The sequence below is a fragment of the Anser cygnoides genome, chromosome 19, assembly GCF_040182565.1.
Source record: "Anser cygnoides isolate HZ-2024a breed goose chromosome 19, Taihu_goose_T2T_genome, whole genome shotgun sequence".
NCBI lineage: Eukaryota > Metazoa > Chordata > Aves > Anseriformes > Anatidae > Anser > Anser cygnoides.
Window position 1 is genome coordinate 2,852,469 of NC_089891.1, and position 27,944 is coordinate 2,880,412.

At 57.6% G+C, this 27,944-nt stretch overlaps 1 protein-coding gene across 1 annotated transcript; it reads right to left on the minus strand.

Annotated features, from left to right (window-relative positions):
* Positions 1-201: 201 nt before the first annotated feature.
* On the minus strand, positions 202-27,840 carry LOC136786633 (heparan sulfate glucosamine 3-O-sulfotransferase 3B1-like). Its single transcript, XM_066979968.1, has 2 exons — positions 27,254-27,840; positions 202-3,283 (listed from the first exon to the last, which is right to left on the minus strand). Exons 1-2 carry the CDS (start codon positions 27,667-27,669, stop codon positions 2,665-2,667), a joined length of 1,035 nt encoding a protein of 344 aa, XP_066836069.1. The 5' UTR covers positions 27,670-27,840; the 3' UTR covers positions 202-2,664.
* Positions 27,841-27,944: the final 104 nt, after the last annotated feature.

Sequence of the window (27,944 nt, forward strand, 5' to 3'; positions counted from 1 at the left end):
CCGCTGTGGGGCCGAGGGCCAGCCCCCAGGTCCCCCTCCCCAGCACGGTGTTTGACAAGGGCGCGTTGGGTGGGCCGCACGCTGCCCTGCCTCCAGCTTCGGGGCTTTGCCACAGGCCCGGCACCACCAAACCCTGGGTGCCTGGGGAGGCACCCAAACCTCTGCCCCCGCGCCTGCAATGAATACAACCATACCCATCGCTTGGTAAAATATACTTTTTATTTGTTCATACAAATAGTATGAATTATCAGAATTCCATTTTCCTAGAAACATCTTTCTCTGTGTAAAATTAATTTGTGTTGTTCATACCACAAAATATTTGATTTACATTTTTTTTCAGGCTTTTTTTTTTCTTTCCATTTTGTTCTTTTTTTTTTTTTTTAAACAAATTGGCTACTCTACAGTACCATGTTACAGACAACACATCACTAATAGCTGTACTGCACTTCTGAATACAGGACTGAATGAAACTCAGCCATAAATTAATGTAACAATGTGAAGGAAAAACAAAATTGAAAAAAAAGGAACAAAAAAAAAAAGAACTTCTAATCACACCTCCAAACTTAACTTAGAAAAAAAGAAGTTTTTTTTTTTTTTTTAATGATTGCAATAGAACTGATTCCGGTATTAGCAACCAGATGTACGCCACGGGGAATTCACCTTTCTTGTCACATTGTTAGGTAAGGCCTTTATATTAGATGAAGTCTGCTACAGACTTCATTACAAAGGCCTAACGATTTGCTTAAGGTTAGACGAGTTATTATTCACCCTCTGTGTTTCTACTCTCCAACAGGATTGCTTCATGAGGGCTTTTTGCAGCAGGGCTTGATTATACAAATTAAGCCCACGCTCCGCCATACAGCTGAGGAAGGCATCAGGACATGAAAAAGCTGTTTCCAGGAGGAGAGGAAGGAGGATGCTCAATGGTCCAGCATTAAACACCAGGCACGCACACGTGCCCCAGGGGGACCCGCGGGCAAGGAAGCCACCAAAGTGGTGACTGCATGGAAGGACGTGGCCAGCGCAGCCACGGCTGGGAGCTCGCCCCGGGCCGGGTGGAGAGGACGAGCGTCTTCCACACGTTGCATAGTAGGAAGACTGAGGGTTTGAGAACCCCAAGTCACTCTTTTCCACCAGGAAGCATTTACTTACCACCCCACCCAACCCCTGCAGCGTCTTCTCCTGGGCCACCCAACGCCACAGGGTTTTGTGATGTGCTCGTGTATCCATCACCTGCCCAGGGAGCGGGGCCAGGGGCCTGGCTGGGCACCAAAGACCCCAAACGTGCATAGATCCAACCACCCTGGGTTCCCAGCTGCGTTTTGCAGGACAGGGTGGTGAGCATGCTCCCTCAACCTGCACAGCACAGCAGGTCCCACGCTCACATTGGTGACCTCCGGCAGCAGGACCACGTCGGTCCTAAGCGTTGCTTTGGTGCTAGAAATGGCTCGGGGTACAAAGAAGAGGATTCGCCTCACTTTCTTTTTGTAGGAAGACATGTTTGGAGGCAAAGCCCAAGGAGGGAGCTGATCCAGCTCTCAGCAGGTTTACTACGAGGCTCAGCCTCATTGTGCTCAGCATCTCCCGTTCCTCGAGGGCACACCGGTGCTCAGCACCCCACTGTGAGCCCACGCACGCCTCACCAGCACTGCCGGGTGGGCCGAGCCGAGCTGAGCCCGGAGCCCTGAGGTTCAACCAAAGCCCCAAAGGGCAGCGCTCTGCCTGCACACCTCTGCAGCAGCTGGGTCTGCTCTGGGCTGTATGCACCTGAGCAGGACCAGGACCAGACCCAGACCGGCTCCAAAGAATCTTTTCCCCACCAAACAGCCACAGCAAACAGCTCCAATGGGCTGGCAGGAGCGAGGAAGCTGCAGAAGTAAATGAACTACCTGGGAAATCTCAGCACGTGTGCAGGCACCGAGGCGGCACGGAGCGCGGCACCTACACACACACATTTTCACATTTGTCCTGCAGTAAAGATTTAAAATGCATAGAGGGGTTGTGGGAAAGAGCCTCCTTGCCACCACGCAAGGAGAAGCAGGCTGAGGGGCCGGCTCTGCCCACACCACAGGCTCTGGGGCCTCTCCGCAAGGCAAAGAGCCCCACGGAGCCCGGGACACCGAGCAGGGGCTGTATGGCTTGGGGTGCCGCACGCAGGCACCCGGGCTGCAGGGAGGTGCACGGCCGCCCCCCGCCCACCCCACAGAACCCAGCCGGGACGAGGGAGCAGAGACCGGGACACCGGAATAGGGAAAGCAAGTGTTTATAAAGGCCAGATACCCGTAACAAAAATAAATTTGTGCTTTCCCTCCCCTCCCGCCCTTTCTTTTTTTTCTTTTTTTTTTTTTCGATTTTTTAAATACAAATATTCTTTAGGAAAAATGGAAGCACCGTCTGTTACAAACCAAACCAAAAAGAAGAGAAAATGGGAGGAAAAAAAAAAGAAAGGAGAGACATATTAGAATTAAACAGGGTGGAATGTTAAACAGGTTACGGGCTACCATTCTAGCCAGTGCGGTTAGGCAGCTTAGTGAATTAATTGCTTAAGAATTAAAAATAAATTATTATAAAATAGATTTCTGTACATTTTACATACATATATATCTCTTTATATACGCAAACCGTGCTGGGCAAGTAATTACAGGGGACTTTCCCACACCAGCCTCAGTCCCAGCCGAAGTCCTGCCCCGTCATCTGGTAGAACTTCATGTTGAAAGGCCGGTAGAAGTCCCGCAGCCTCTGCACCACCTCCTGGTCGATGTCGGGGTGGGTCCTGCCTTTCGTTTTCCCCAGGCAGTGGGGTTTGCTGCTGCCCTCCGCCTTCTTCAGGCAGGGGAAGCCCTTGGTTTTGTTGAAGTAGAAGTGTTTGTCGGTGATGATCCTCTTGAGGCCCAGAAAGTCCTGGACCCGGCCCAGCTCCCCCGCGGGGTCGCTGATCAGCCTCTCCCCGCTGACGAAGAGGATCTGCCCGATGGGGAAGTAGAGGAGCCAGTTCTCCAGGTGCTTGGCGTAGATGCCGATCTGGATGGCGCTCCACGAGGTGTCGATCAGGCCCGTAGTCCTGTTTTTGAAGGTCAGGCTCTCAAAGGTGGGGATATCGGGCTTCTTGGAGAGCGTCTGGGTGTAGTCCGAGATGGCTCTGGTCACGGGGTCCCGCACCACCACGATGAGCTTCGTGCCCTTGGACATGGAGGAGATGCGGGCCGGGGCCTCCTTGGTGACGAAGTAGCTGGGGGTCTTCTCCATGGTGATCTGCCCCTCCAGGGTCCTGGGCATGAGGTCCCTGCCGGCAGAACACACGCACGGGTTACAGCAGGGAACAGCATACATGGAAACACGCGTACTCAAGAACAGATACGCAAGAATTTTCCCCCCTAAAATGCCTACGTGGGTCATTCAGCTTGTACTGATAAATCCATTTTCCAATGATTTAGAGGCTGGGGAGGGATTATTATTATTAAAGGCTACTGTTAGAAATCCAGCTGAGCAATCTCCCAGGGTTAGATGAGTCAGGCCACACGTACGTGGCTGCATGTACCATGCCAGTTCCCAGCTGGTCAGGATGAGTCCACGGCAGCATTTCGCATGGCTCAGGTCAACAGCAGAGAGCCCCCGGCCCAGAGCTCATTTTCCCCACGGTAACGAAAAGAAGGGCTTAGCAGAAGCCAGGAGCTCACCGAAGCGCATCCACCCTGCTTTCCCTTAGCATCCCAAATGTGATATTTTTCCCAATTCAGGCGAGAGGGTGCAATTTGTCCCCAGCATATGCCTAGCTCGTCACCCAGCTACGTTGGTCCCTGCACCCAGCAGAGTTTTTCCCTAAGAAGCACAAGAAGGAGCATCAAGAGCTGCTGGGGGCACCTTCAGCACATCCCAGTCCTGCACCCAGCAAGGACAACCTCTCTCCGCCGCCGCCACGCTGGCTGCAGCTAGTTGGGATACGGCATACAAGCATGGAAACCTCAGCTCCCAGGCAGGGTGCACCCTCACAAAACACCCTTGAAGCCCAAATCCTTGAGCAATTCCACCACATTGCCCTGGCTATTTCTAATTAACCACACGGGGAAAAACCAAAGATCTTGCAGAAACGGCGGAAGTGGCTCAAAGCAAAAAGAGTCATTTTTTCCTAACATTCATGGACAAGCCTAAATATTTTAGACCTTCTGCCAGTTCTTTCCCTTTATACCCAATGGGGCTCATTTGCTGTGAGACGGTTAAAAAAGGCAAGAGGGGAGTCTGTCACAAAATTAAAGCTATAAAACTTGATTAAGTTCTGAAAGCATCCACCCATCGCAGAGAAGTGGCCGGTGAGCGTGTGATCTGCCACCCTCGAAGAGCGTTTCCCTCGGCCGCGCCGCACACAGCGGCTGCTTCTTCCCCTTGGCTTTTACGCATCTACAGCAAAGATCACTGCGGGCCCTTGCGATTCAAAACACCGCTGGTATCTGTGCTGATCCCAGCGGTTGCCCTGAATAAGAAGCCAAGGGGGAAAAAATACGACCCATCTGATCTGAGGGCAAATGATAGGAAATTCCAGAACGAGTGGTTTGATTGAACCACAAAGTGTTGCGTGCCTACGGTATTCAGACAGTAGCTGTTTATGCGCCTGCTGTTTGATGGAGGTTGCACCTGGCATTCTGCTTCGTCTCCTGGCTTTATCTTTATGCAGTGTCCTTACCGGCAAGGGCCCGGTGACTACACACCCCTCCGTCCTCTGCATCACGCAGGAGGGGAGCTCTGTGCAGCCCAGACCCGCCTTGTGCACAGGACCCTGGTGGGCGATGACCCCCACGCCAGCTCCGCCTGGGTGACCAGGAGAGGTGGTGGTGGGCCCCAGGCAAAGGGGCCCCAGGGGTGGCAGCATCCTCTGGGGCCGCTGTTTCAAGGCACACAAGTGGAACATCACACGCAGACACAACTTGTGTCCGGTCCACCAGGCTCCTGGGGCCTGAGAGCTTCTGGAAACCAGGAGCTGGCACATGCTGGCAAGCAGCGACCGAAATAAAAGACAGATCCCTTGCCTTTCTGGAGAATTTGGCAAACTGGTCGTGCCTTCGCAGACAGTGCCAGTCATTAATGCTCAGAGAGTAACTCTTAAATCTAATGTGGGCTGATGTGGATTTTGACAGACTACTCCTTAAGCCGTGTCTCTTTTTATGGCCACATTAAATCTGAGTGGTACATCCTGCGTTGGCCACCGAGCGCTCCCCAGCTTCATTTAAGGGGTTGGTGTCAACCCACGAAGTCCTTCAGGGCCTGGGACCTGCCAGGAGAGGCGAGCGCTCCCCGGGACGTGCCCGGGACGGTCACGCTGCACCCTTAGCAGCAGCAGGTCCATCGTACAGGCCCCGAACATCGCGACCGACTTCCCCTCCAGGGCTGCTGCAACCCGCATTTACCAGTCTCCTGGGAATGATGCAAGGCTTAGGTTTTTTTCTCCTTGCACAAGAGAGGCCATGGGTAGGGCTGGGCCCCAGAGCCCTGGGAAAAAGGAGGAAATTGCTGGGGGTGGAGGTGCGGAGTCAGGCGATCTGGTTGGGAAACTCTTAATTAGCGCTTCGGGAACCCAGAGGAGCCAGAAGTGGAAGTCAGGAGGGAGCAGCTCCTCGTCTAGGAGGCATCCACCATCCCCATGGCAGTGTCCTCGCAGAGCCACCAGCGCCTGAAGCCCCGCTCCTGCGCTGTGCCTGAGGCCAACCAAGGTGTCTTGTTGCCGACAAGCGGAGCGCACTCGGTTCTGTCCATCTCCAGCCCTCCCAGAAGTGGTGTTTTTGGAGAGGAGCTAAATTCCTGGCACGTGCACAACATGTGAACATTCCACGGCACGTGCAGAGCTGGTGACCCACCAGGGCGAGAGAAGCCAAAGCACACTGACACTGCTACCACCTCTGGGCTAAGAGGAGCAGAGAGAGAAATGGGGCCTTCAACCCCAAAACGAGAACAGGATCCGTCAAACCCGGCCCCTCCAGCACTCTCCTTCCTCCGTGCAGACGGGTGCGGGGCAGAGCCCACCGTTAAGGTCCTGGGGACTGCCTTGGACACTGCCTTGCTGGAAACGTGGCTGCCCGACAGCTGGAGAGCAGAGAGCGAAGCCAAACGCTGTGTCCCGTGGACGTGGTTTGAACCCCTGACAGCATCACAGCCAGGAAGGCCAAGTTTCACGGCACGGGCCTGTCTGCAGCGCGGAGCTTTCCCAGGGCTCCCGAAATCTCCCACAGAGGCAGCACCCGCCGTGCTGGCAGCCAGAGACAGCAGAGCCTCGGGGACAGGAGGAGCGGGTAGGTTTGCTGCTCTGAACTCACGCAGGCGGAAAAGTCACCACGAGGGGTTTGTTCCCATTCGCACCACACCTGGAGGAGGGCAAATGGGCCCGGGCAGAGCGCTGCAGCTCCGGCACAACGCGCCCGGTGCAGGCGGCGCTGGGAGCAGGAGCAGGCTCCAGCCCGGAACACGTCTGCTCCTGCGGCTGCCAGACACCAAGGGCAGTGCCAAAGGAAGGGGAAAACAGAGCCCTGACAGCTGGAGGAGCTGCAGCCACGGAGAGAGGAGCGGGATCAGCAAGATCCCAGCGCGGTGCAGGACCCCTGTGCACTCCGCCCCAGGGCAGCTCCTGAGCGCTGCGGGGCCCCTGCTTTCCACGGAGGCTTCACGGACACGTTACAGACCCAGTGGCTTCGTGGTGCAAGGCAGGGTGCCAAGACGCAGCCGCTGCCCATACGGGAGAGGAAAGGGAGGCGAGGAGGGAGTTGGACTGTGGGAAGCGGCCACCTGAGCGCAGACAAAGCTGCGGCACCGGTCAGGACAGCGCTGGATGGAGACGAGCTGCAGCGGGTAGCAGGGTGGAAAATGAAGACGGCATGAGAAGCTTGGCACGCGGTCCCTGCTGCCTTGTTATCCTCCTGCCTTGTTATCCTCCTGCCTTCTGGCAATCTGGGATTCAAAAACCTCTGGAGCCAGCGCGTGCACCCGAATCATCCTGTTTCAGATTGACTGGGAACTGTCTGAGCCTTTTAAGCCCTTTCAGCCTTGAGAACATCCCAGAGCAGAGAGTCCCAGCGCCGAAGCCCTGCCTTTGAACCCTCTCCCTGCTTCCCCGCTCGGGAAGGGACGAGCTGCTGCTCTGTGGGCACAGGAGAGGAACGCCAGGATGCCAAGCAGCAAAGCCCTGCATCCCTGAGCACTGCACACAGCGCCTGGGGCCCCAGGGGAGGACGGAGAGGCGGTGGGATCGCGGCCATGAGCTTCCCCCAGGCAGGGAACTCCGAGCTACGACCACGCTGAGAGAGACACAGGCAAAGCTTTTCCACTAATGAGTATTCCCCCCGCGAAGCCTGCACCCTTCGTAGGCGCAGTGATAGGCTTAGCCTAAAGATGGATTGGCCTACTTTACCTGTTAACCACTTAGGGTAACCCAATAAAGGCTCTCCCCGTTCAAACAGCCCTAATCCCCAGCCCTGCGCAGCTCTGAAGCCCACAACAGGACGGGACGCTAAAATAAATCCTGCCCGGCTCAGAGGGGCTCAGGGTGGGGGGTGGGGGTTATTTTTTTAAGTGCAAACTTCTCTAATGTGAAAACCGGACCCTGAGCAAGATAAATTTACCGAGTGGGGTTGACAGGTGGCCCCGGGGTAATCCAATCCCGCAGCCTAATGCCCTTGGTGGCAGCTCCTGTCTGCGCGGAGGGGCTGCGGGCTAATCTGCGGCCGCCTCTCCGCCAGCAGCGGCGGGGCGTCGCGGGCGGCAGGTAGGACAGGCGGGCAGGCAGGACAGACGGACGTGCAGGACAGACCGCAGCCTCCCGGGGAGGGGAGCAGCGCTGCGGGGGGCATACTGGTGCCCAGCAGGACCAGCAGCATCACCCAACTGGGAATCCTGCCCTGGGGAGGGACAGCCGGTCCCCTACACCTGCCCGCATCGCAGTGAGCCACCTCTGCTAGCTGTCGGCATGGCTAGGACTGTTTGTGCCCCCGGGGATGTCGGTCACCTCCTGCCGCCCGAAAACATCCCCGTGGGGGCTGTGGGAGCCCCAGGCCCCGCGGTGTGGCCGCGCTGGCCCAGCCTGGGGGCAGAGGTGTCCCCCCCAGCCCCCCGCCCGTACGGAGGGCACCGTCAGGCCGCCCAGCAGGGACCTGGCGCGCCCAGGTGCTCCTGCCCCCGGCCACCAGTCCCGGAGCCAAGCGGATTATGATTTCTACTTCCTGGGGAGGGCTTGGCGCTGGATCCGTCCTTTGTGCCACCCAGGAACCGGAGGCACCCAGCACTGTCACAGCATCACTCCGGGAGCCGCATGGACGCCGTGCTTGGCGAGGAAGCGAGCGCTGTCCCCACGTCCCGCGCTGCCCCAAACCTCCCTGGCACAGGAGCTGCCCCCCCAAAACAGTGCCCACAGCACCCCAGCGAAACAAAGCAGGGGGCAGAGGGGGGGTACAAGGCTCCCCATGCACCGGTGGGGCTCAAGTGGGGGTGCCCCGTGCTGCAGCAAAGGCTCGCTCCGGTCTCAAAGTGCCCCCACCCCCAGACCCCCCCCCCATCCCCCTGAGCTGCCTCAGTTTCCCTCTGCAAGGACAACAAAACCTCACTCCAAAGGGAGAGCGCTAGCTGTGCGCAGGGAATTCTACACCCATGAGAAGCATCATTAAAGCTAGGGCAGATCACCAAAATCTCGGGACGCCAACAAGTTCCCTGCAGACTACGGGGCAGACCGGGCAGTGTTTGCAACAAGCCGTGTGGCAGACATAGCAAGAACAGCTTTCTGTGCAGGATTTTTAGACTTTCCCTTCCAGCTGTGCCTTAGAAGCAAGGAAAATAGAGGAAAGGTGGGGAAAAAAAGCAAATCGAACTATTTTGGACACCAGCCACGTTTACGCCGAGCTCGGCCCTGTAACCCAGGAGCGTTTGCTCGGCCGCCCAGCGGTGCGCATGCAGAGCATCCAGCCTATTTCTGGCCACGTTCTACCCAAATTCCTGACGGGTGTTTCGAGAAAAGAAAAAGTCATTTCTTCCCAGAAAACCAAAATTTGGAAACCTGACAGTTTCTGGGGAAAGTGCCCCCAAATCCTCGCAACAGGCAGTCTGAAAAACCACACGGATTAGTCCGAAAGTGTATGGCAAGGAGGTGAACAGAAATGGAAGAAGCAAGCACAAAAACTCTTCTCCCAGCCTGGAGGAGACTTTTAGCCCCCAGGTGAGGTGAGCAGCCGAGGCAGCCCAGCACACACGGTGAGACAGTTCGGAGCAACTGAAGAACTTGGCGTGGCTTTTGTCACTTTTCTAACTTGCAGGCTGCCTGTGACGCTGAAAGCAAACAAGCCTGATGGCAGCAGGTCAGAAAACCTTTACAGAAACAAATACAGAAGACGAGGCAGGACAAAGACTCCCGTGCTGATGCTCTGCAGCCCATGCACACTCTCCCATCCCATCCCTGTTCCCCAGGGCCGTTTGGGTCCCTGGCCCCACTCAGCTCAGGGTACCCCCAAAGCCACAGTCCATCTGCCTGCTGCCTTAAATCAAAGATGCATTTGAGAAAGGCTTCACTGCCGTTCCCCTTGCAATTCCCATTTTGTATCCCCCGGCTTCTCTGCCCCCTACAAATAAATAAATTTCGGCCAAGTGAGATCGATCTGAGCTGCAGACAGGCAGGAAGGGATGGGGCTGGCAGTGAGCAGCTCTGCCTTCAGCCGCCCTGCCAGGACAACACTCAGTTAGTGCCAACCTCTGTCAGAAAGCAGGAAAAACACAGCGGTGAGCGGAGCAAGGGCTGCATTAACACCGCTGGCTCCAGCCCCCTGTCAGCACCTGATAGTGAGCGAAGGTCTGGGAAGCAAAAACCCCGAGCATCACCAGCATCGGGTCCCAAGGCCACCACGCCGGACCTGTCCCGGTCCCATTCTGCCCCTCTCAGCAGTGCTCAGCACCAGCAGAACTGCTCCCGTCCCAGTCCCAGGGGGATGCAGCACGGGAGGGCCTCGAAGGCTCCGTCCCCAGCTCCCTCCGTGGGGTACCGCAGCACCCAGACACCGTCGGCCGGTATTTACCCCTGGCTTTCAGCTGGCTTTGTGGAGCTTAAACCACGCACCGCTACCTCCGCTATCACTGGAAAGCAAACCCCCTTATATTGGTTACAAGAAAGCAAAAGCCGAAAGGAGCAGGATTATCGGGAGGCTCTTTAAAGCCCAGGCTGAGCTTTGCAGAAGATAGGAACAGTGCCGAGATAAGAGCCCGGTCCTGAGCACGCAGGGACAAATGGCAGGGCTGAGCCTCCCCACGAGAGTCTGAGCCTTTATGGCTGCTTTTCCCTAAAGCTCGACCATAAAATCATCAAGTCCCAGAAATACTGCTCTAAAGCAAGGACCTGACAAGCCCGGGGAAAGAACGTAGGAGTAATAAAGCCTTTTAATGGCATCACGGAGCCTGCCACCGGCAGCGAGGCGCGCTGGCTTCGACGCTCGGCTTGCTGGTGCCAGCAGATCCGGCCGGGAAAGGAGGAGGATGATGGAGAGGAAGAAACCAAGAGAGGAGAGGCAACGGCAAACCCCTGTTGGAGGGCGGGAGCACTTGCTGGTTTATTATTTGCCACATCTGATTTTTCTCAGCCTGATTTCCCCGTCTCGGGCTGCCCTCTCCTCCCGCCGCCGCACCAAGGACCGGTACGGTAGCACGCGGCCTCTCCTCTTTTTATTAGCAGCGGTGAGAGCAACATGTGCGCCTTTGTCTCGAGCGGGGAGCCCGATGTTTGGGTTGGCAAATTATACAACAATAAAAGGGAACGGCTGCGAACCAGCCCCGGCCTTTTTGAAACGGGTGTAACTCTATCCTGCTCCCTCGAACACTCGCCACGACGCTTACACAAACCAGATGATGGGAATTAATGAACTTCGGGGGTGAGAAAGGGGGAGATAAAGGAGAAGGGAAAGGGGAAAATAATACGTGGGCATGAAAGCTGTGTTTTTCTCACCCTCCTCGCTCCCTGCCCCCAGATCTCTCAGGTCCCCGTCACCTGTTGCAGACTCTGGGCATTAGGGGAGGAGAGGAAGCACGTGAAGGCTCCCCAGCGAGAAGCTCCCTCCATGGGCCCCGACGGGACGGAGAGCTGCTGTCCTCACGTCCCGGTGTCCACCACCGCCTGGGAACAGGCTCCAGCCACGGAGTCTGACCTCAGTTCCTCTGATGAGGATGAAAACCCCATCAAACGCTGGGGAGAGAGGGGGAACAGGGGGCACCAGCATCTGGTCCTTCCCACTGCATGCAGAGCCCCGAGGAGGGGATGGGGCGATGCGTGCCGCACCGTACAGCTGAAGACTACAGGGGAGGGAATAACTTAGAGCAGCGCTGCATCGGCAGCCTTGTCTGCACCGGGACAGTTTGTGCCCTCACTGGAGAGCCAAAGTGCCACAAAGAGTCCTTGAGGATGACGAGGACATGCCCACCCTTGGCAATGGGCACAAAAAAAAAATGTCCATCCTAACACAGCGTTGAGAGGAAGGCTCAAGGGGATGGGGACCAGCAGCCTGATACCTTGGGAGGGACTCACGGGAGAAGGTCCCTCCTGCTGGCCAGGGTGCCCACGCGCTGCTGCTGCCCACCCCAGGTACTCGCAGGGAACAGGGGCAGCACGACAGCTCCTGGGCTGGGACAAAGCCGCTGTGGCCTCTAACCCTGGCCACGGGAGGGCTCGGGCAGCCACCAAGCAGCGCTCCTGCCTCCACCAAATTCAGCTCAGGACCTTCCCGACCCTGGAGCAGTTTGTCTGTGCTTTGGCAGCTCTCTCACCCATCACACAGACTTGCAGGGAGCACAGCCCGCCCCGGCTCCTTGCTTGCTCTTCGTGCACCAGCACCCGGTCTCGTGCCCCAGCCCTGCATCCCGGTTACAAACGCTCCCCAAGAACTTTCCCTCCGCCTTTGCTGGAGCCAGGCAAGATATTCATCAAGTCCGGCAGTTCATTATATAGGTTCTGCTCTTTATATAAACAGCAAAGCCTCTTTCTGTCCCCCATCGTACTTAAAAGCTCTGAACTTCCACTAAATAATGATCTTCGCTGAGGGGAAGGGGGCGGCGCTTTACATATCAAAGGGCTGCTTTGGAGGGATTTACAATAATTTAAGATGAAGTGGTAAATATTCCATTCACTTCACTTTATCTCCAGTAATAATTATAATCCTATTAGCAAAGTCCCAAGAAAGTGATTGCATTATCAACTAGCGAGCATCTATGTGCATTTCTTCCAGGGGGAAGGCCATACGCAGGGAGAGGAGTAAAAGCAACAAAAGATGCAATTGCCAGCACCTCCCTTCCCCCAGCAGGATTTGGTCTCCATTGTCCCGACACCTCAATAGTGCTTTACTCTGAAAATAAGAGCTTTTGAGTGCAGAAAGGGGGTGGGGCTGAAATGAGCATCTTACTCCTCCCGGTCAAGCCCGGTCCCTTTCAGGGCCACCAGGTCCCCCCGCTGCCGCCCCGGGCACAAAGAGCTCCGGTTCCTCTTCCTGGCGGGCACGGCGCCCCCATTAAAAGCTAATTGCTGTTTCTGGGTGAGTTCTTCAGAATATTGCACAGCAGCACCGGACTTCGCTGCCCACTGCTCGAGTCATGTGAGATTAGAGTAATCTGTCTCCATTTCAAAAAAAAAAAAAAGAAAAAGAAAACCACTGTTTTTGTTTAAAAGAAGAGCAGGGAGGGGGCAGTTCTGTGAAACGTGTGATTTAAGGGGGAAAAACAACCCCAAACCCAGCAGGAAACACGACTGAGCTAACTGGCAAACTGGGACAGGAGGTTTTATTCCAGCAGACCGCAGGCCAGCTGCCCCCAGCCAAGTATTTTACTCCTGCGTGATGTTCCCTCTAGGCACACCCCACCGAAAGGTTTCAACGCAATTTATCCCGGCACAAGTGCTCCAGCTGCACCCGTGCAGCCTCCTTCCCCCTCCTCGGGCACCACGAGGCCTCCCTGCCTCCACCAGCAGCTCCTTCGCCCAGCGCACGGGGGGCTCAGGTCCGGGGGGCTCAGGTTCCCTTCATGGTGTCCAGGAGTTGAGTGCAAAGCAGCAGTAACACTTCCTTCTATAAATTAGGCAAAAAGGGAGGAAAAGGAGGCAGGGTTTTAGGCACCTGCAGAGACTCAGCGCTCACAACACGCTCCCTGGGTGAGCACTTCTCCCAGCTGCCCCTGCCCGGCTCCTGGCTCTCACACAGTGCCAACCAGAAGGACCAGCCACTTCCCTTCCCTCAGAGACTCACAGCCCTGAGCTGCGTTGTGTTTACTGAGCTTCTGCGATACAAAGGTTCGGTGGATCCACTTCTGTATTCGCAGCAACACAACGATGCTCTCGGAGCACCTCGCAGGGACCGCTGGTTTAACGCAGCCTGGTACCGCGACGCTGCTTCGGGAGCGCGACTGTTCGGGAAGCAGAGATCCCCCCCTCCGCGGGACGCTGCGACCAGCGCCTGCTGAGCTGCGGGCACCAAACGTCCCCGTCCAAAATAAGGCTGGCCCAGAGAAGCAAGCAGCAGCTCCTCAGCAGGTAACCCCAGCACTTCTGCTCCCCTCCGTGGGGCCTGCAGTGGAAGTGGCGGCTCCCGGGAGACGCCCTGCGCACCCCCAGGAGATGCGGGGTGACAGAGGCCGTGGGTTTGATGGCCAGCATCTCCTCGCGGCAGCAGCCCCTCAGACATCCATGCAGCTGCCTGGGCTGCCCTCCGAGCTCAGCCACCACCGGTGTCATGGAGGGGAGCAGCAGCCAGAGCTGCTGGTGTCCAGCCCTCAGCAGCGTGGGCACCTGCCCAGCACGGAGCCCATAGTAGGCTGCCCCCCATACGGCCCCAGGCTGCCCCCCTGTACGGCCCCAGGCTGCCCCCCCACTCACTCATTTCCTCTCCTCATTCACAGTAACAGCCCTGATCCTCTCCAAGACGTTGAAGCCCCACAGGCGCTGCTCCTCACTTGTCCTTCAGGCACCTCTCCTTGTTCCTGGAGAAGCACGTCCCTGCAGCAAAGGGATCAGCCTCTATAGGGTTAAGGCCCATGAACACAAGGATTTGGGGGATCACAGTTTGGCTTTCAGCCGGTGCCCCTGGAGCCGCAGGTCTTTCAAGAATTCAATGCCCAACCCAAGCAGCACGGTGACTACCACGAGAGCCCAACGTCCCTCCATGGCTGGCAGAGCAGAGCATCCTCCTGGCCACCCCAAAGGGATGTGCTTGGGGCCAGACCCCAAGCCTTGTCCCCAGCACGGGGCCTCCTGTCCCCTGCTAGGATACCCGGAGGAATTTCCTATCCCCACCACATCCCTATAACCCCATAAGCCCATGGCAGGTTATCGACCAGCCTCATCCCTAAAGGCCTTCTCCAGGAACCCGTCATGCTGGTGGTGGGGAGCCCAGCGAGCACAGCACGTCTCGTTTTGGACCCGAGAGGCATGGCTTGTGTATTTAATGCCGGAGAAAAGGGTCACGTCATGTAACCCCCCGGCATTGTAGGGCCCCTACACACCGTGGCAGCATTTCTGCAGGCACGCTGCAACAGGGAGTGCTTCCCCAGAACAGAAGAGCTTGGATCAAGAGAGGCAACACCTGCGTGGGTCCATCTTGGGGCGGCAGTCTGTAGGGTTTACATGGAGATGGATTTTTATGCTTGTAAATCCACTTTCTAAATACAAGCGCCTGCTGAACAAGAACACAGCAGCGAACACTGCAGCAGCCTCCAACAACCAAAGGCAGCTGGATGTGGGTGGCTGTTCCCACATGGCTTTAGGACATCGTGGCTGCGGGCTCAGCAACATCTCATGAGGTTCCAGCTGGGACAGGAGCACGAGGAGACAACTCACAGCAGGCTGACAGCCAACTGGGACACGCAAAGCTCAAGCACTGCATCCCAGGGATGAGCTATGGCACAGGGGACGCCCATGCTTCTGCACCCCTTCCCCTTCCCACACCTCCCCTCTCCCTGGAACAGCCAGGGCACCACGTTTCACCTGCTCTGATTTCACTGCAGAGAGGAAAAAACTAAAGCCCACAAACCGCAGAGCCACCCCCCTAACTAAACGCTGCACAAGTCAACAGCCACCGAACAAAACCAACGCAGCGAGATATGGGCAGGACCCGCGCTCCCCTCTCGCCACGTTCATAAATCACAGCCCCGCTGAGAGGTCTTTTGTGTTTCTCCCCCAAGACCTAAATTAATGTCCTAATCTGCGTGCCTGCACAGGCAGGTAACAAGTCACACCGATAATGCCGCCTTTTGTTCAGCGCCCGTGCGAGCGGCCTCCCATTTGCACAGGGAGGGCTCTCCTTGCCTCCTCGACACACACGGCCCCGTCGAAGCCCAGCCCTCCTGCGATTAGGAGCGAAGCCCCTGACAAAGCCCCTCGCTGCCCGAGGGAGGCACCCTCAGTGATCCGTCTGCCCGTGGTGTGGGACACGCTGGAGGGGGTGGGAAAAGAGCCCTGAAAGGGACGGGTCCTGGTGGCAGCTGTGTGAGCTCTGCTCCTCTTCCTCACCGTGGGGACAGCGGAGTGGAGGAACTGCTCTGTTCATCCAGCAGAGCTCTCCTCCAGGCACGGGGAGTCCTCAGAGCATCCTCCGTGGAGCGGCTCGGCCCCTGTGCAGCCTGCAGGAATGGAGCTCTCGGGGTGGCAAGGCCAGGGCAGGCTTCAGAGCAGCCTGGAGACAGATATGCATCTACCTAAAGGGCTGCAGATCTTAAAAAAGCCGCACGTCATCTCCAGGAATCCACCTTCTGTGCCTAATGGGATACTGTGGGCAAAAGGTAAGCGACCGGCACTGCCTGAACAGCAGAGGCCTTGGAAATGACAGTTCGCAAAGCAGCCAGCTTTCCATTTGCACCATCAACCCCTTCAAAAAGTTATTTTTTTCTGTCCTTCTTGATACGAGCCACGTACGGATGTGTGCTCGTAACATGGTCCGAGCGATGCCGGGAAGCTGCTGCCAGCCCCCAGCTGTGTGCCTCCGCCTGGCTCTTCAGCAGCACCCGAGCCACCTGCGGCTGGCACTGGGGATCCCTCGCGACTGCTTCAAAGGTAACAGGACAAAGGTAACGGGACTGCTTCAAGGTAATGGGACCCCCTCTGACCGTCAGAGGACAGGTTAACGTCCCGCTGGTACTGCAGTGATGAACAAACTCAGGAGGAGCAGCTGCATGGGGCGGCGCCAACCAAGCCAGCACACCCCACACTCACAGGGCCCAGCTCTCCTGCTCCCTGCTGTACAGCAAAAACTCACATTTCTAACACGCTTTGACGTCCTCACGTAGAAGGCTCAGACCTGCTGCTAAACCAAGCATTTCTACCTTGCGGCAGATGGGGACAGGGCGGCGCAGGCCCCACGGCTCCAGCTGGCCGCTCGTTGCCCTCACCAGCCCGTCGAGTCCTTCAGGAACCCTAAATTGGTTTAGGCTTACTCACACCGAGCCACCCGAGTCACTTCCCGAGGTCTCCTGCCTCCATCCCAGCCCGAGCAGATGTTCCTTGCTAAAGAAGGTGACACATGCACCGGGCACACGGCGGGCGGCATCAACATGACCACAACCGGCGGCCATCTGGCCACGGGCCTGGTCCGCGCGGCCCACCTCGGGGCGAGCTGTATTTGCCACCCACTGGAACAACAGGCCTGGATCACACCGGTGATCCTCTCAGCACTGATCCCTAAATGCATCTGAACACAAATGGGATTGCCGCCTCACCTCATTCGTTAATGGATTTGCCATTACAGCCATTAAGGTGTAGCCGGGGCCTGCGAAATGAAGATCTGTTGTAAACAGGCCAGGTTGTGAGGGACAACACGTGTCCGGCGTGGGATCCTCCTCCCACAGCGCCTCCAGTCAGACCAGTAGGGCCCTCCTCAGTGCCTCCCCACAGCAAACACCGGAGACAGAAAATGAAATTAAATTCCAGGCTGAAAGAGGAACGTGCCCACAGAGGCAACGGAGGCGGCGGTGCCGCCATGCCACGAGGTGGGTCCCAGCGGCGCTGCGGAGCCCAGGGCAGAGCAGAAGGAAACACAAACAGCCCTGGGAAGGAGCGAGATTCCCAGCGGAGGAGGGAGACAGGCTCCAATTAGGGGAACAAGAAGGAGCAGGTCTGGGTGCAGCCGCCCCTCCTGCCCCAGTCATTACGTGGGATCGAAATTGGTCACCAGCAGGCAGCCAAACGCAGTCAAGGGCTCTTTAAAGAGCAGACTCAGCTGGTGGAGATGCTCTGCTGCAAGTACAGCAGATGCAAAGCACTACTTCTAATTAAAAAGGTATTCCCATAATTAGAGACTGCGCGTTGCCATACCGATAATTTGATCTAGTCCAACACACTCGCTCGGGCTGTGTTTGGGAGGGTTCTCCCTGCTGAGAGCTTGGGTCCTTGCCTTGTAACCCTGCCCGCTTCGCACCCTGCCGGCTCCGAGGGCAGGTCCGAGGCTACGGTGGTGAGCAGAAAGGACCTCGTGGAGCAAAATCACCGTGCCAAAACCCAACATCTGCCTCCAGTGTTCCCACCGGTAGCAGGTCCGCCCCAACAGCAAGGTCTTGGAGAAATGCATGCACAAACCAACCCCGGCCCTTGCTGTTACGAGCCCATCTCCTTCTGAAGCCGGCTGCAGGGCTGAATTATCCCCTGGTCCGCCAGCCCCTCGGCACAAAGAGCCCAGTGGGCTGGTATGCTGAGGCCTTGGAGCACAACCCAAGTGAAATGACTTTTCCCTGAACACCGAGGAGTCTGAATGAGCGCCATTGTCATTCAGATGAAACCGAGTGTCAGATTAACAAATCAATGGGCATAAGAGATATAAAATGGGTTACCATTGAAGCCTTTCAAATACCCAAACATATGGATGAACCAAATGTGAATTGTAATTGACTCACCCGCACCTTTGATCTCTACACCCTTGGGTTCCCAAAGAGACAGCCGGGCCCCCTCCAACCAGGACTGAAGTAATTCGGGACTCCATTGTGAGCCCTCACAAAGCCCCTTCTCTCTGCCTCCAGCTCCTGGAGGTAGACACATCCCGGTGCCTGCAAACTGAGACAAGTCACTCCTGTCCCAGAGAGCCACGGATCTGGGGAAGGGCAACCTCAGCACCCACATGCAACCTCTTGCATGGAGCCCATCACCCCAGGCACCTCTTCCCACCGGCCCCCAGCCCCGGTGGCGGCCATCAGCACACGGGTCCACGTGGTCATGCACCAGTAGGTGCCGTGGTGCAGCAGCAGAAGGGAAGCAAGGCGTGCAGCGATGCTGCTGCCCCACTCCTGGAGCCGCCTGTGGGGGCTCTGTTGGGGGCTCTGTTGGGGTTTTCCAAAGATTCCCCTATACAAAGCCAAGGATCAGACTTGGTAGATGTGTGTGGCGTACTCATGCTCTTCAAAACCCAGCCTGATCTGCACGTGCTGAAAGCTGCTCTGCTCTTCTCCGACAGTCTCAGCACCTGACAGCACAGACCGCCTCTGCCTGATGAAGAGATACAGCTTGTAGTTTTCCTGGGATGTTTCTGCAGCTCCATCAAAAGTAACCTGCAGTATGAACTAAGCCTTACCCCTAAATGTTTACTTTTGGGGTTTGCAATGAGTTTTGACCCATTTTGGATAGATGCAAGGGTTTAAAAATAAAAAGAGCATCGGTTTTGATACTGTCCAAATCTCAGCTCTGCAGGAATCACCCCGCAAGCGTTTGTTTGGCTCCAATCTCATGCCTCGTTACAAACTTTGGGTTGCTGTACCTTTTCCAGGAAACCCGGCCTGGCTTACTCATCCACCTCCATGCTCCAAACCCCACGGAAACCAGCTTTCCACGGAGCGCTTCTCCCACCACCACAGGGGCAAATAAAAAATTACGCAGCTGGGTCATTGCTGTGCAGGAGTCCTGCGATGCCTGTTGCTGAAGGTGAATCCCAGCATCCTTCCCAGTACCGTGCATGGATGGGGAAGGCAGAGATACCACACGTTCCTTCCTCCAGCACCACCAGAAGACTGGGATCGATGGGGGAACTGGGCGAGGCGGGGAGCCCAGGAGCAGGCAGGCTTTGCTCTGCCCCCATGGTTTTTCGGCTCAGCCCCAGCCCTGCAGCTGCTCACCACAACTGGTGACCCGTGCTGGGACGGCCGAGCGTGACAACTGCAGGGCTCGCCGCAGAGAAACCGAGCGAGGAAACGGCCGCCGGGAGGAAGGCGGGCGAGAGGAAACTCCCGCGCTCCAAATCTGCTTTAGGACCGCGTGAGCTTGCTGTTTATATATAGCTTAATTAATTATTACACTGCATTTAGCAGCCTGACCTTGAAACCGTCTCTGGGGGGAGCCACGGTGCAGCGAGGGCGGGTGGCCGAGTCGTCGGGGTGCGCCGAGACACCGGGACGGGACGCACCTCCCCGCGCCGAGCTGGCCGGGCAGCGCCGCGCCAGCCTGTAATTAAGAGGCTTCGGAGCAGACGGCAGCTCCCGGCCCCTCTCGGCTCGCAGCAAACCCAGCGTGAAACACTAACCTGCTATTCCACTTCTGCTTTGGCACGGCCCGTATCTTCTCCCAAGGCTTCGCTCGCTGCTCAGCACCCCCTGCTAGCTACTCCCTCCGCTTTACAAAACACCAGGCAGACAGCCCAGGGCTTGTTAGATACCAGACCTGCTAAGGAGGGAATTAAAAAAACAGGAGCTACTACAAGCTTTGCGTTAAGTTGCAGCAAGCTCATGAGCAGCCCTGGTGAAGACGGCAGGAGGTGGGCTTTGCTGATCCCTCGTGCCCATCCACCTTGAGCAGGGGCGATGCTCCGGCTGCTTGGCTTTTGCACGGCTCAGCTCACAGTGATCCCACCCAGAGCCACGGCGATGCCGGGGCAAATGCTCAGGGATGTTCAGGTGCCCATCCCTGGGCTGCTCTGGGGACCTGCCCCCAGCTCAGCCCACGTGCAGAGGATGGGGACAGTGGTGAGGCTCCAATTTGTGGGCACTCGGGGGTCAGAGCCCAGAGGCACTGCGTCGAGCATCTTTTGCACGGGGACGCGGGGCAGGGGGAGCTGCTGGGGCCCCTGCAGGTCCCCCAGCCTCACAAACGAGCCAGCTCGGGACACCGCTGGCTCTGACGGGCTGCGACACACCTGCTGTTTACTCCAACACCTCCCGCGCTCCTTCCAAGCCTAATACATCTTTAAAATACAAGCTGCGTGCGTGCCAGAGCTGCAGGCCGTGCCAGTTTTTAAACAAATATTTAATAGCCCGACGAAGAGGCAGGGAACTCGATGAACGCAGCGCCGGGGTTTTGTCCTCCCCCTAGTGACGGGAAGGTCTCGGCACCGACCGCGGCAGCGCCGGGCTCAGCCCCCTGCACATCACCAGGACGAACCCAAAAATCCTGCTGCGATCCCAACCTCAGCGCCGTGCCAACACGCTCAGCTTTTCCTGCCTTCAGTCGTCCTCCCACCACCTCTCAGCACTTTTCCAATGACTTCCTCCGCCTCCACCGGCACATCGCCGGCTGTCCCGTTTTCCGACAAGTTTGGATTCGGTGCCTCGGAGGGGCCGGAACACAGAGCTGCTTTCCGGGGGCTTTAGCGAAGTTAATCACTGGGATGGATTTTGCCCATGAGGACGCGCGTGCTGCTGGAGAAGTGTTTTCTGAATTCGCCGTCACATGGATGCACGCCGGGGGCCTGATCCTGTTTGGACAGCATCGAACACAGGGAAATTTCAAAACTCAGTTCCTGCAGAGCAGCTGCTCCTGCCCAGGCCACCAGCACGGGGCTGAGGTCCCATCCCCTCCCTAGGGCCAGATCCAGGCAGGAGAAGCACACTTTGCACCAGGATCAGCGTTCCCACTCCAGCTGCGCTCGGTGCCGCAGGACCACTGCTGCAGCAGCGCAGGATTTGGCCTCACATTTACATTCAGCGAGGGATGTATAAAATATATACGTCTTCCTATAATGCTGTGCACAGGCACATAAAATAAAATCCCGTGCCCAACCCTCGCTCTCTGCTCACACCGGCAGGAACGGGCCTGCCAGCCCCCAGGAGGGGCTCCTCTGCACCAAGCTGGGCACTGCCGTGGGTTTTCAGAAGCCCCCCGCAGCACCCCCCGAGCTGGCTGGCCGGGTTACAGCCCCGACCTCGTGAATTTTAGCAGCAAGAGATCTACAGGGTGGCCCCGAGCTGCCCTTACGAGTGGGCGTCATTGCCCCAAGCTGTACAAAGTCACCTGGAGAACAGGGGTGACCGGCAGCCACGAAATCATTTTGGGGTCAGATGCTCCACTGCCGTGATGCCCTTCAGGGCAGCGCTCAGTGTCCCTCAGCGGGGACATTCCCATCTCCATCCCTTTTCCGCAGGAGAGGGAAAAACCAAACAGATTCTGAACAAGACTGGTTCCAGGGCACTTCTGAGGAGGTTAAAGGAGACGTGAAGGATTTAGCAGAACACAACACTATTTTTCTTTAAATCAAGTTCTCCCCTCCCCTGCTGCCCACCAGGTGACAGGGCACCACCATGCTCACATACCGCAACAGCAGAAATACAAAGTGAAATATTCAGTTACTTGAAGTCAGCGTGAGGTCTTCTTGCCAGCACTTTCACATCTATTTTCCTCCAGCTCTCCCACCAGCAGCACCAAAATCCCCAGCCACCCAAACCTCCGAGCCTCTCCACACAACTCCTGAAGGAGCCCACGTGCTGCCAGGGCCAGGGCAGAAGATTTGGGACGCCAGCCATCGAGGAGACCGGCTCACGGCTCCCCGCACCTCGAGGTCCCTCGCCGCCTCCCAGCACGAGCGCAGCGCACACAACACCGCAGCACCCCGTATTCTCCCCCTTGGTCCTCAGAGCTGTTACAAAGAGCAGAAGCCACCCCGGAGAACGTTTGAAGCCAACGTGGCACCAGCGGAGGTTGTGTCCCTCCTGTAACCTTTAGGACCGAGCTAAAATCCACGGCACACCACATCCCGCAGGCAGGAGGAGCTCAGAGGGACCCTTTGCTGCCCCACGGCAGCACACCCAACGACAACCAGCATCACCCCCGGCCCCACGCCAACCCCACCGATGCACTTCCCCACCGGAGCCCTCCTCCCCTTCACGTTAGCCCAGACGAGGGCCACATTGACTCAGTCGCCTCCCGGCCGCCGCTGGTGACAGCCGCCGGGCTGCGCTCCTCTCCGACGCGCTCGGCGTTGCTCACGAGCTAATTAAGAAACTCCCCACCAGCTGCTGAAAGACCTGAAATTGCACCGGCGTGGGCAAGCCCGGCACACTCATCGGCAGCAAGCCCCAACCCGGCGCAGCACTTAGTCACTCCCCGCCGAGGAAGAGGCGTCCCCTCCGGTCACTGCCCACGTGGTGACAACAGGTAGCGCCGATAGCCCCTGACCCCCTAATTACACCGCTGCAATAACGAGCCCCGCTGTTTGTTGTTGGAGCCCACGTGTGAAGCGTCCCCGCAGCGCCCCAGCCCATTCATTATCCCCGTGACCCATTGATCACCCACGGTCACACCGGCAGAAGAGGTGAACGCCGGCGCTGAAAGATCACTTAATTAGGCTTCTTGCCACTCGGGATGGATTAATAGCACCGAATCCGGGCTCGGGCAGACAGAGCAGTTTAGCAAGCGAGGCCTGACGGTGAGACAAGTTCAGGACCTGGGCAGGTCTGAAACGCAGCTCGGAAGGACGGCAGTTTAGGTCAAGTTTTTAGAGCCACCACATCTGGGGCTCGCTGGATGCTTTAAAAAGCAAAGCCTTCACTGGAAGCGCCCGGAGGTATCCGAAGCACAGCACGTTACAGAGATCTGCTCACTTTAACAAGAAAAAAAATAATTTAAAAATCCCAAAGCCGGAGCCCAGCCCGTGGGTTTTTCTTCCCACCATTCTCACGCCAAGAAGGGGCAGAGCGCTCCCCGGCACGGCGCTGCGCTAACGCGATTAGCCAAGCAGATCCACCAGCCAAATAAGTCGCCCCCAACGCATGGCCAACGTTGAAAAGTTCAGCAGCTCAACAGGTGAGGCCGTGAAACCCGATCGCGGCAGACAATGTCGTCCCCCCCAGCGTCGTGCTGGGAAGAACTTGTCACGTGCGTCATATCGGGCAACATGCTTGAAACGGAGCGGCGCGCTGAAACCCCAGCAACACGAATAATCTTCGCCATCTGTTTGAACAACTCAACCCTCCTCAGATCTGGAGGAATGAGCCCATGCAAACACAAGGGCCTTGCTGACTGATTATAGCAGCCCAGCCCTTCTTTTTGGGGCCGTTTGCTTCCGAACTTGGCCCGGCGACCAAAGGCGGTGGTGGTGGGAGCAGCCGAGGGTGCACAGCCGGCCCCGCTCCTGGGCGCGGGTCAAGGGGGACCACGAAAAGTCAGCACGGCACAAGGCACGGTCAATAGTTTGCTTTTTCTATGATATATTTTTACATCAAGTAGATAAAATCTCAGCGGGACCGCTGCTTGGCAAAGCCACCCTGGAGAGCACAACTGTGCCTTGGGACGCGCTGGTTCCAACCCCAGGCAGCTCCTGGGAGCGCGCTGGAGGAACAGGTCCTCAATCAGCCACGGGGGCTTTTACACGGAGCTCCCCTGGGAGAAGCGGGCCCGTTCCCGAGCTTCCTGGGGCCAAGGAGCCACGGGACGCCCCGTGGAAATAACGCGGGGAGCTTGCAAACACCGGGCTGTGGTGGGGCAGGAGGCACGCAGGGTGGTGTGCTTGTGGTGGCAAGCGAGACACGGGTGTTCAACTTGCTGCCACCGTGAATTCGGGATTTACAGACAACGGCCAAACACGGGTAAAATTCTGCCTCTCTCAAGATTTACCCTTGGTTCAGCAGAGCTTTCACCCCTCCTAGCCATCAGCTGCCTTATCCTTCCTCCGCTCCCAGCAGTGCGCTGCTCAGCCCCACCTCGGGGAAAAAAGGAGGCTCCTGGGGGGAAAAGAAAAAAAAAAACACAAATACAAAAACAAAACCCCCCAAAAAACAACAAATAAGGATGTTTTCCCCTACTTCAACAATTGCCACAAAGCAGCGCTTTGCACTTTAAGGTCCCCTCTGCTTATTTAGGTGGCTGGGGAGCGTAAGAAACGCACGCCTGAAGCTGCTCACTGCTCACAGCCGGACCTGGTCCTGCTGACCCTACCCAGCCACGCGTTTCGGCACAGAGAAGGAAGGAAAAAAAAGGAAAAAAAAAAAAAAAAAAAAGAGAAAGCCGTCTGCGCCCTGCAGCCGGCGGAGCCGGGGCCAGCGCCGCGACTGACCCAGAGCCGGCGTGCCCGGGGGTCCTGGCGGAGGGCGCAGACTCGTCGATAAATCAGCGAGGGGGAGCGGGGCTGGGAACGCTCAGCCGCGGCAGGACTGGGTGCCACAGCCCACCGGGCCCGAAGTGAGAAATAAAGGAAAAAAAAAACCAAAACCCTAAACACGTAACCCTAATGACACCATGTTTTTTTTTTTTTTTTTCCCTCACATTAATTACAGGACAAAAAGCTTTCATGTCCCGACTGTATTAAAAGCGCATCACCACTGCGCGAAACGGGAGGAAATTAAAAGAAAAGCCGAAGGACTTACTTCCCAGGCTGGGGAGAAGCAAATCCCCCCCCCAGCCCCTCCAGCAGCTTCCTCGGGGCTGTCGGGGGCCGCTCGTCCGCGCAGACGGGCACACAGGCAGCTGAGCTGCCGCAGCCTCGCTGCTGCGCAGGGAAACTTCGTTAGCGCCCCAAATCCCCGGTGCTACTTACAATCAGTTTGCAGCAGGGGCTGGATCCCTTTCTCCTCTGTCATGGTAAATATTTTCACTCCAAGCAGTTAACATGCTGCATTCATTACCGGGGGGGGGCAACCCCGCAACGTGCGGACTGAGGTCGTTTCCATTGGATTCCCAGCTAACTCGCTATCGAAAATCTATTTAATTTTTCCTTCTTCTCCCTCTGCTTTTTAGGAACAGCGGTCAGCACCCCTCGATGCTGTTTTGCCTTCCACACAAACAGGGAAAAACAAATTCTACTTTAAACTCCTCCACTTAGCGGCAAACGGAGCAAGAAAAAAAGTTTTCAGTCCCTCCTTCAGAAGTTACTTACTGTACGTGAAAGCTTTAGCACGGCGCAGTACTTACATCGCTATGGGTAGTCACAAACACCCCCGAACACCAGCTTTCATCAAGCCCAACAAGCAAATTTGAGATGATTCTGCCTCTCATAAATCTGCAGAAACTTCCCTTTGGGATACTTCGTTGCATGGCAGCAACAACTTTTTAGAGAGGAAAAAAAAAAAAAAAAAAACCAACCCAAGAAAGCCTCCTAGCAGATCTGACCAGATTTAGCCAGAAGCCCGTGGAATAAAACCTCCTTTCCACGAGGCGTGGGTCAAAACTTGCATCTTCGTCTTTTCAAAGCCAGGCAATGGGGTTAAACTGCAACAACCGGGCACTCACGCTGCCCCAGGTCCAAAGTTCAGCCGAGCCAATTTGTGCAAAAGCATCTGAAAAACGGGGACGAGGCTCGCCCAGCTCGGTGCACGGCTACTGGCACGGCGGATATTTTACAGCATTTTTTTATCGGATTTTATTGGGCCATTAACAAGCAAACACAAACGCTTCTCCGTTTTGACATTAAGATAATAAATAAAAGCCTCGCTGGGGCTCGTGGAAATCGGCGTGCTCTCGAGGAGCGCTGAGAAGCCGATTCACTGGAGTCAGGAGGAGTTTGGGGCTAGGCAGCACCCGATTTCTAACGCTGAAATTCAGAGAAACAAACTCCTGCGTCTAACTCGTAGCCAAGCTAGAAATAACGCAAGCACTCGTCCATTGATTTGGGCAAATTCCTCCCCCCGTGTGTCGGGCACTGAGGCGTTTATTCAGCCTCCCTCGCTCCCCGATCCCGGTGCCGCAGGCAGGCGGACGGCGCTGCCGGGTGGGCACCGGGGGCTCGGACCTGAAGAGCGGGCAGGTTCTGGGGAGAGCAGCCCCCCGCAGAGCCTCTGCTCAGCCCTGGGGCTGGGGAATCAGGGCCCGTGCTGCTCCAGTCGGGGCAGCTCAGCCCGAGAAGCGGTTTAAGAAGTTAAGGGCAACTTCGGTGGCAGCTTCTCCGAACGTAAGCGCGAGGGGTGTCCTCCGAACCGGGACTGGCGGCCGCTGCGCCTGGGGTAACAGATCGATGCGACCATAAGCATTATTCCCTCCTTCTCCCCTTCCACCTCCTTCTTGTAAAAGATTAATCAACCATTTTACGGTCTAATTTAGGTGCCTAATTAAAAACAGAGTTCAACACCTACAACACCATTTCGCTAATAAATCCTGACAGCTTCTCGGCTCTGCAACATACAAGCCCTCCTTTCAAAACCCCAAAGAAACATTTTTGCGGGGAAATATATATTTTTTTTTCACCAAAACGCACCAAGATTTCCCCTCAGCTGCTCCGGGACGACCCGCCGCACCCTCCACCCAAATCCTACAGTTCCCTAAAACGAAAGCGCTCCCAGAAACGCCTCCTGCCCGGCCAGACCCCAACCTCGACCACGAGCCGAGGGCTGGCACCGTGCGACACCCGCCGCAAAACCTCGCAGGGTGGCAGCTCCCCTCCCCGCTACCGGGGCTCAGCGCCGCTCGGCTGCCTCCCGGGCACAAGGCTGGGGTCGCTGCCCCCTGCGCACAGCCGGCAGAGGCCGAATCAAAGCCGAATTAAAGCCGAATTAAAGCCCGGAGGCACCCAGGGGATACGGGACGGTGCTGCCGTCGGGGTTGCGCTTCCCCCCCGCACCCTGCGGGCTCCCGCACGGGGGCATCTGCGGGAAGCGGTGCCGCGATTTTTGAGCTTTCTTTTTAGCGCTTTTTCCGCTTTTAATAACGCTTTTAACGCCCCGCACGCCGCCGGCCGCCCCCCCCGGCCCCTTCTCCCGTCCCCTCTATGAACTGCCCCCCCCCGAGGGTCCCGCCCCGGCCGCGCTCCGAGGGTGCGGGAAGCCGAGGAGCCGGCAAATAAATAACGAAGATCATAAAAAATAAAGCCCCGGGAGCTCAGCGAGATGAGCGGCGGGGAAGGAGAAAAGAAAAGCGTTTGTGTATTATTTTAACACTACATGCTCCGCACCGCTGCGGCGGCCGCCGAGGGTAACGGGGAGAGCGGGGCCTGGCGCGGGGCCGAGAGCGGGCTTTGGGTCTTTTTTTTCGGATTTGGGGTTTTTTCTTGGAGGTGGTGGGGGGGGGGGGGTGCCTGCGGCGGAACATCGCCGTGGGGAGGGAATAAAAGGGCAGAGGAGGGGGCGCCCCGTCCGCCCCCCCCCCCGCGCCGTGCCGTACCTGTACCAGGCGAGGCCCCGCTCGTAGTTGCGGTCGAAGAAATGGGGCTCGGCGCCGACGGCGCGCACGTCGGGGTGCACCCGCAGGAACTCCAGCAGCGCCCGCGTCCCCCCCTTCTTCACGCCGATGATGACGGCCTGCGGCAGCCGCTTGCTGCCGGTGCCGTCGGCGAGGCTGGAGATGGGGCGGGCGGCCTCGGGCAGCCCCGGGGGGGGCGGGGGGGGCGGGCCGCCCCCCGACGGACCCCGCGGAGCCGGGGAGCCCCCGGGGGCCGCCAGCCCGGCGCAGGAGCCGCCGCACGAGTAGAAGAGGCAGAGCCAGAGGCCGAGCATGGCGCCCAGCAGCAGCAGCCGCCGCCGCAGCACCGAGGGCACCGCGCCGGGCACGTCGAGGCGCCGCTTCAGGGGCTGCCCCATGTGCCCGCGGCCGCGCACGGCTGCATGGCTGGGGCGGCTCGGCTCCGCTCGGGGCCGCCCGGCTCGGCTCCGCTCGGCTCGGCCCGGCCCGGCCTCAGCGCGGCCCCGCGGCCGCCGCCCGCCCCCTCGGCGCCCCCCGCCCGGCCCCGGCCCCGGCCCCGCTCTCGGCGGCGCCGCCGCGGGCAGCGCGGAGCCAAGGCGGAGGGGCGGGGGGGGGTAGGGGAGGCGGGTGACGGGCGGCGGGCGCGGCCAATCGGCGCCGAGCTCCGCCGCTT

What these genes read in the sequence shown, in the direction of transcription:
- LOC136786633 (XM_066979968.1), bottom strand. Translation starts at nt 27,669, where the DNA reads ATGGGGCAGCCCCTGAAGCGGCGCCTCGACGTGCCCGGCGCGGTGCCC. An exon ending in CGGGGCCTCGCCTGGTACAG is followed by an intron (nt 3,284 to 27,253) that starts GTACGGCACGGC and finishes TTCTGCCGGCAG; the next exon opens with GGACCTCATGCCCAGGACCC.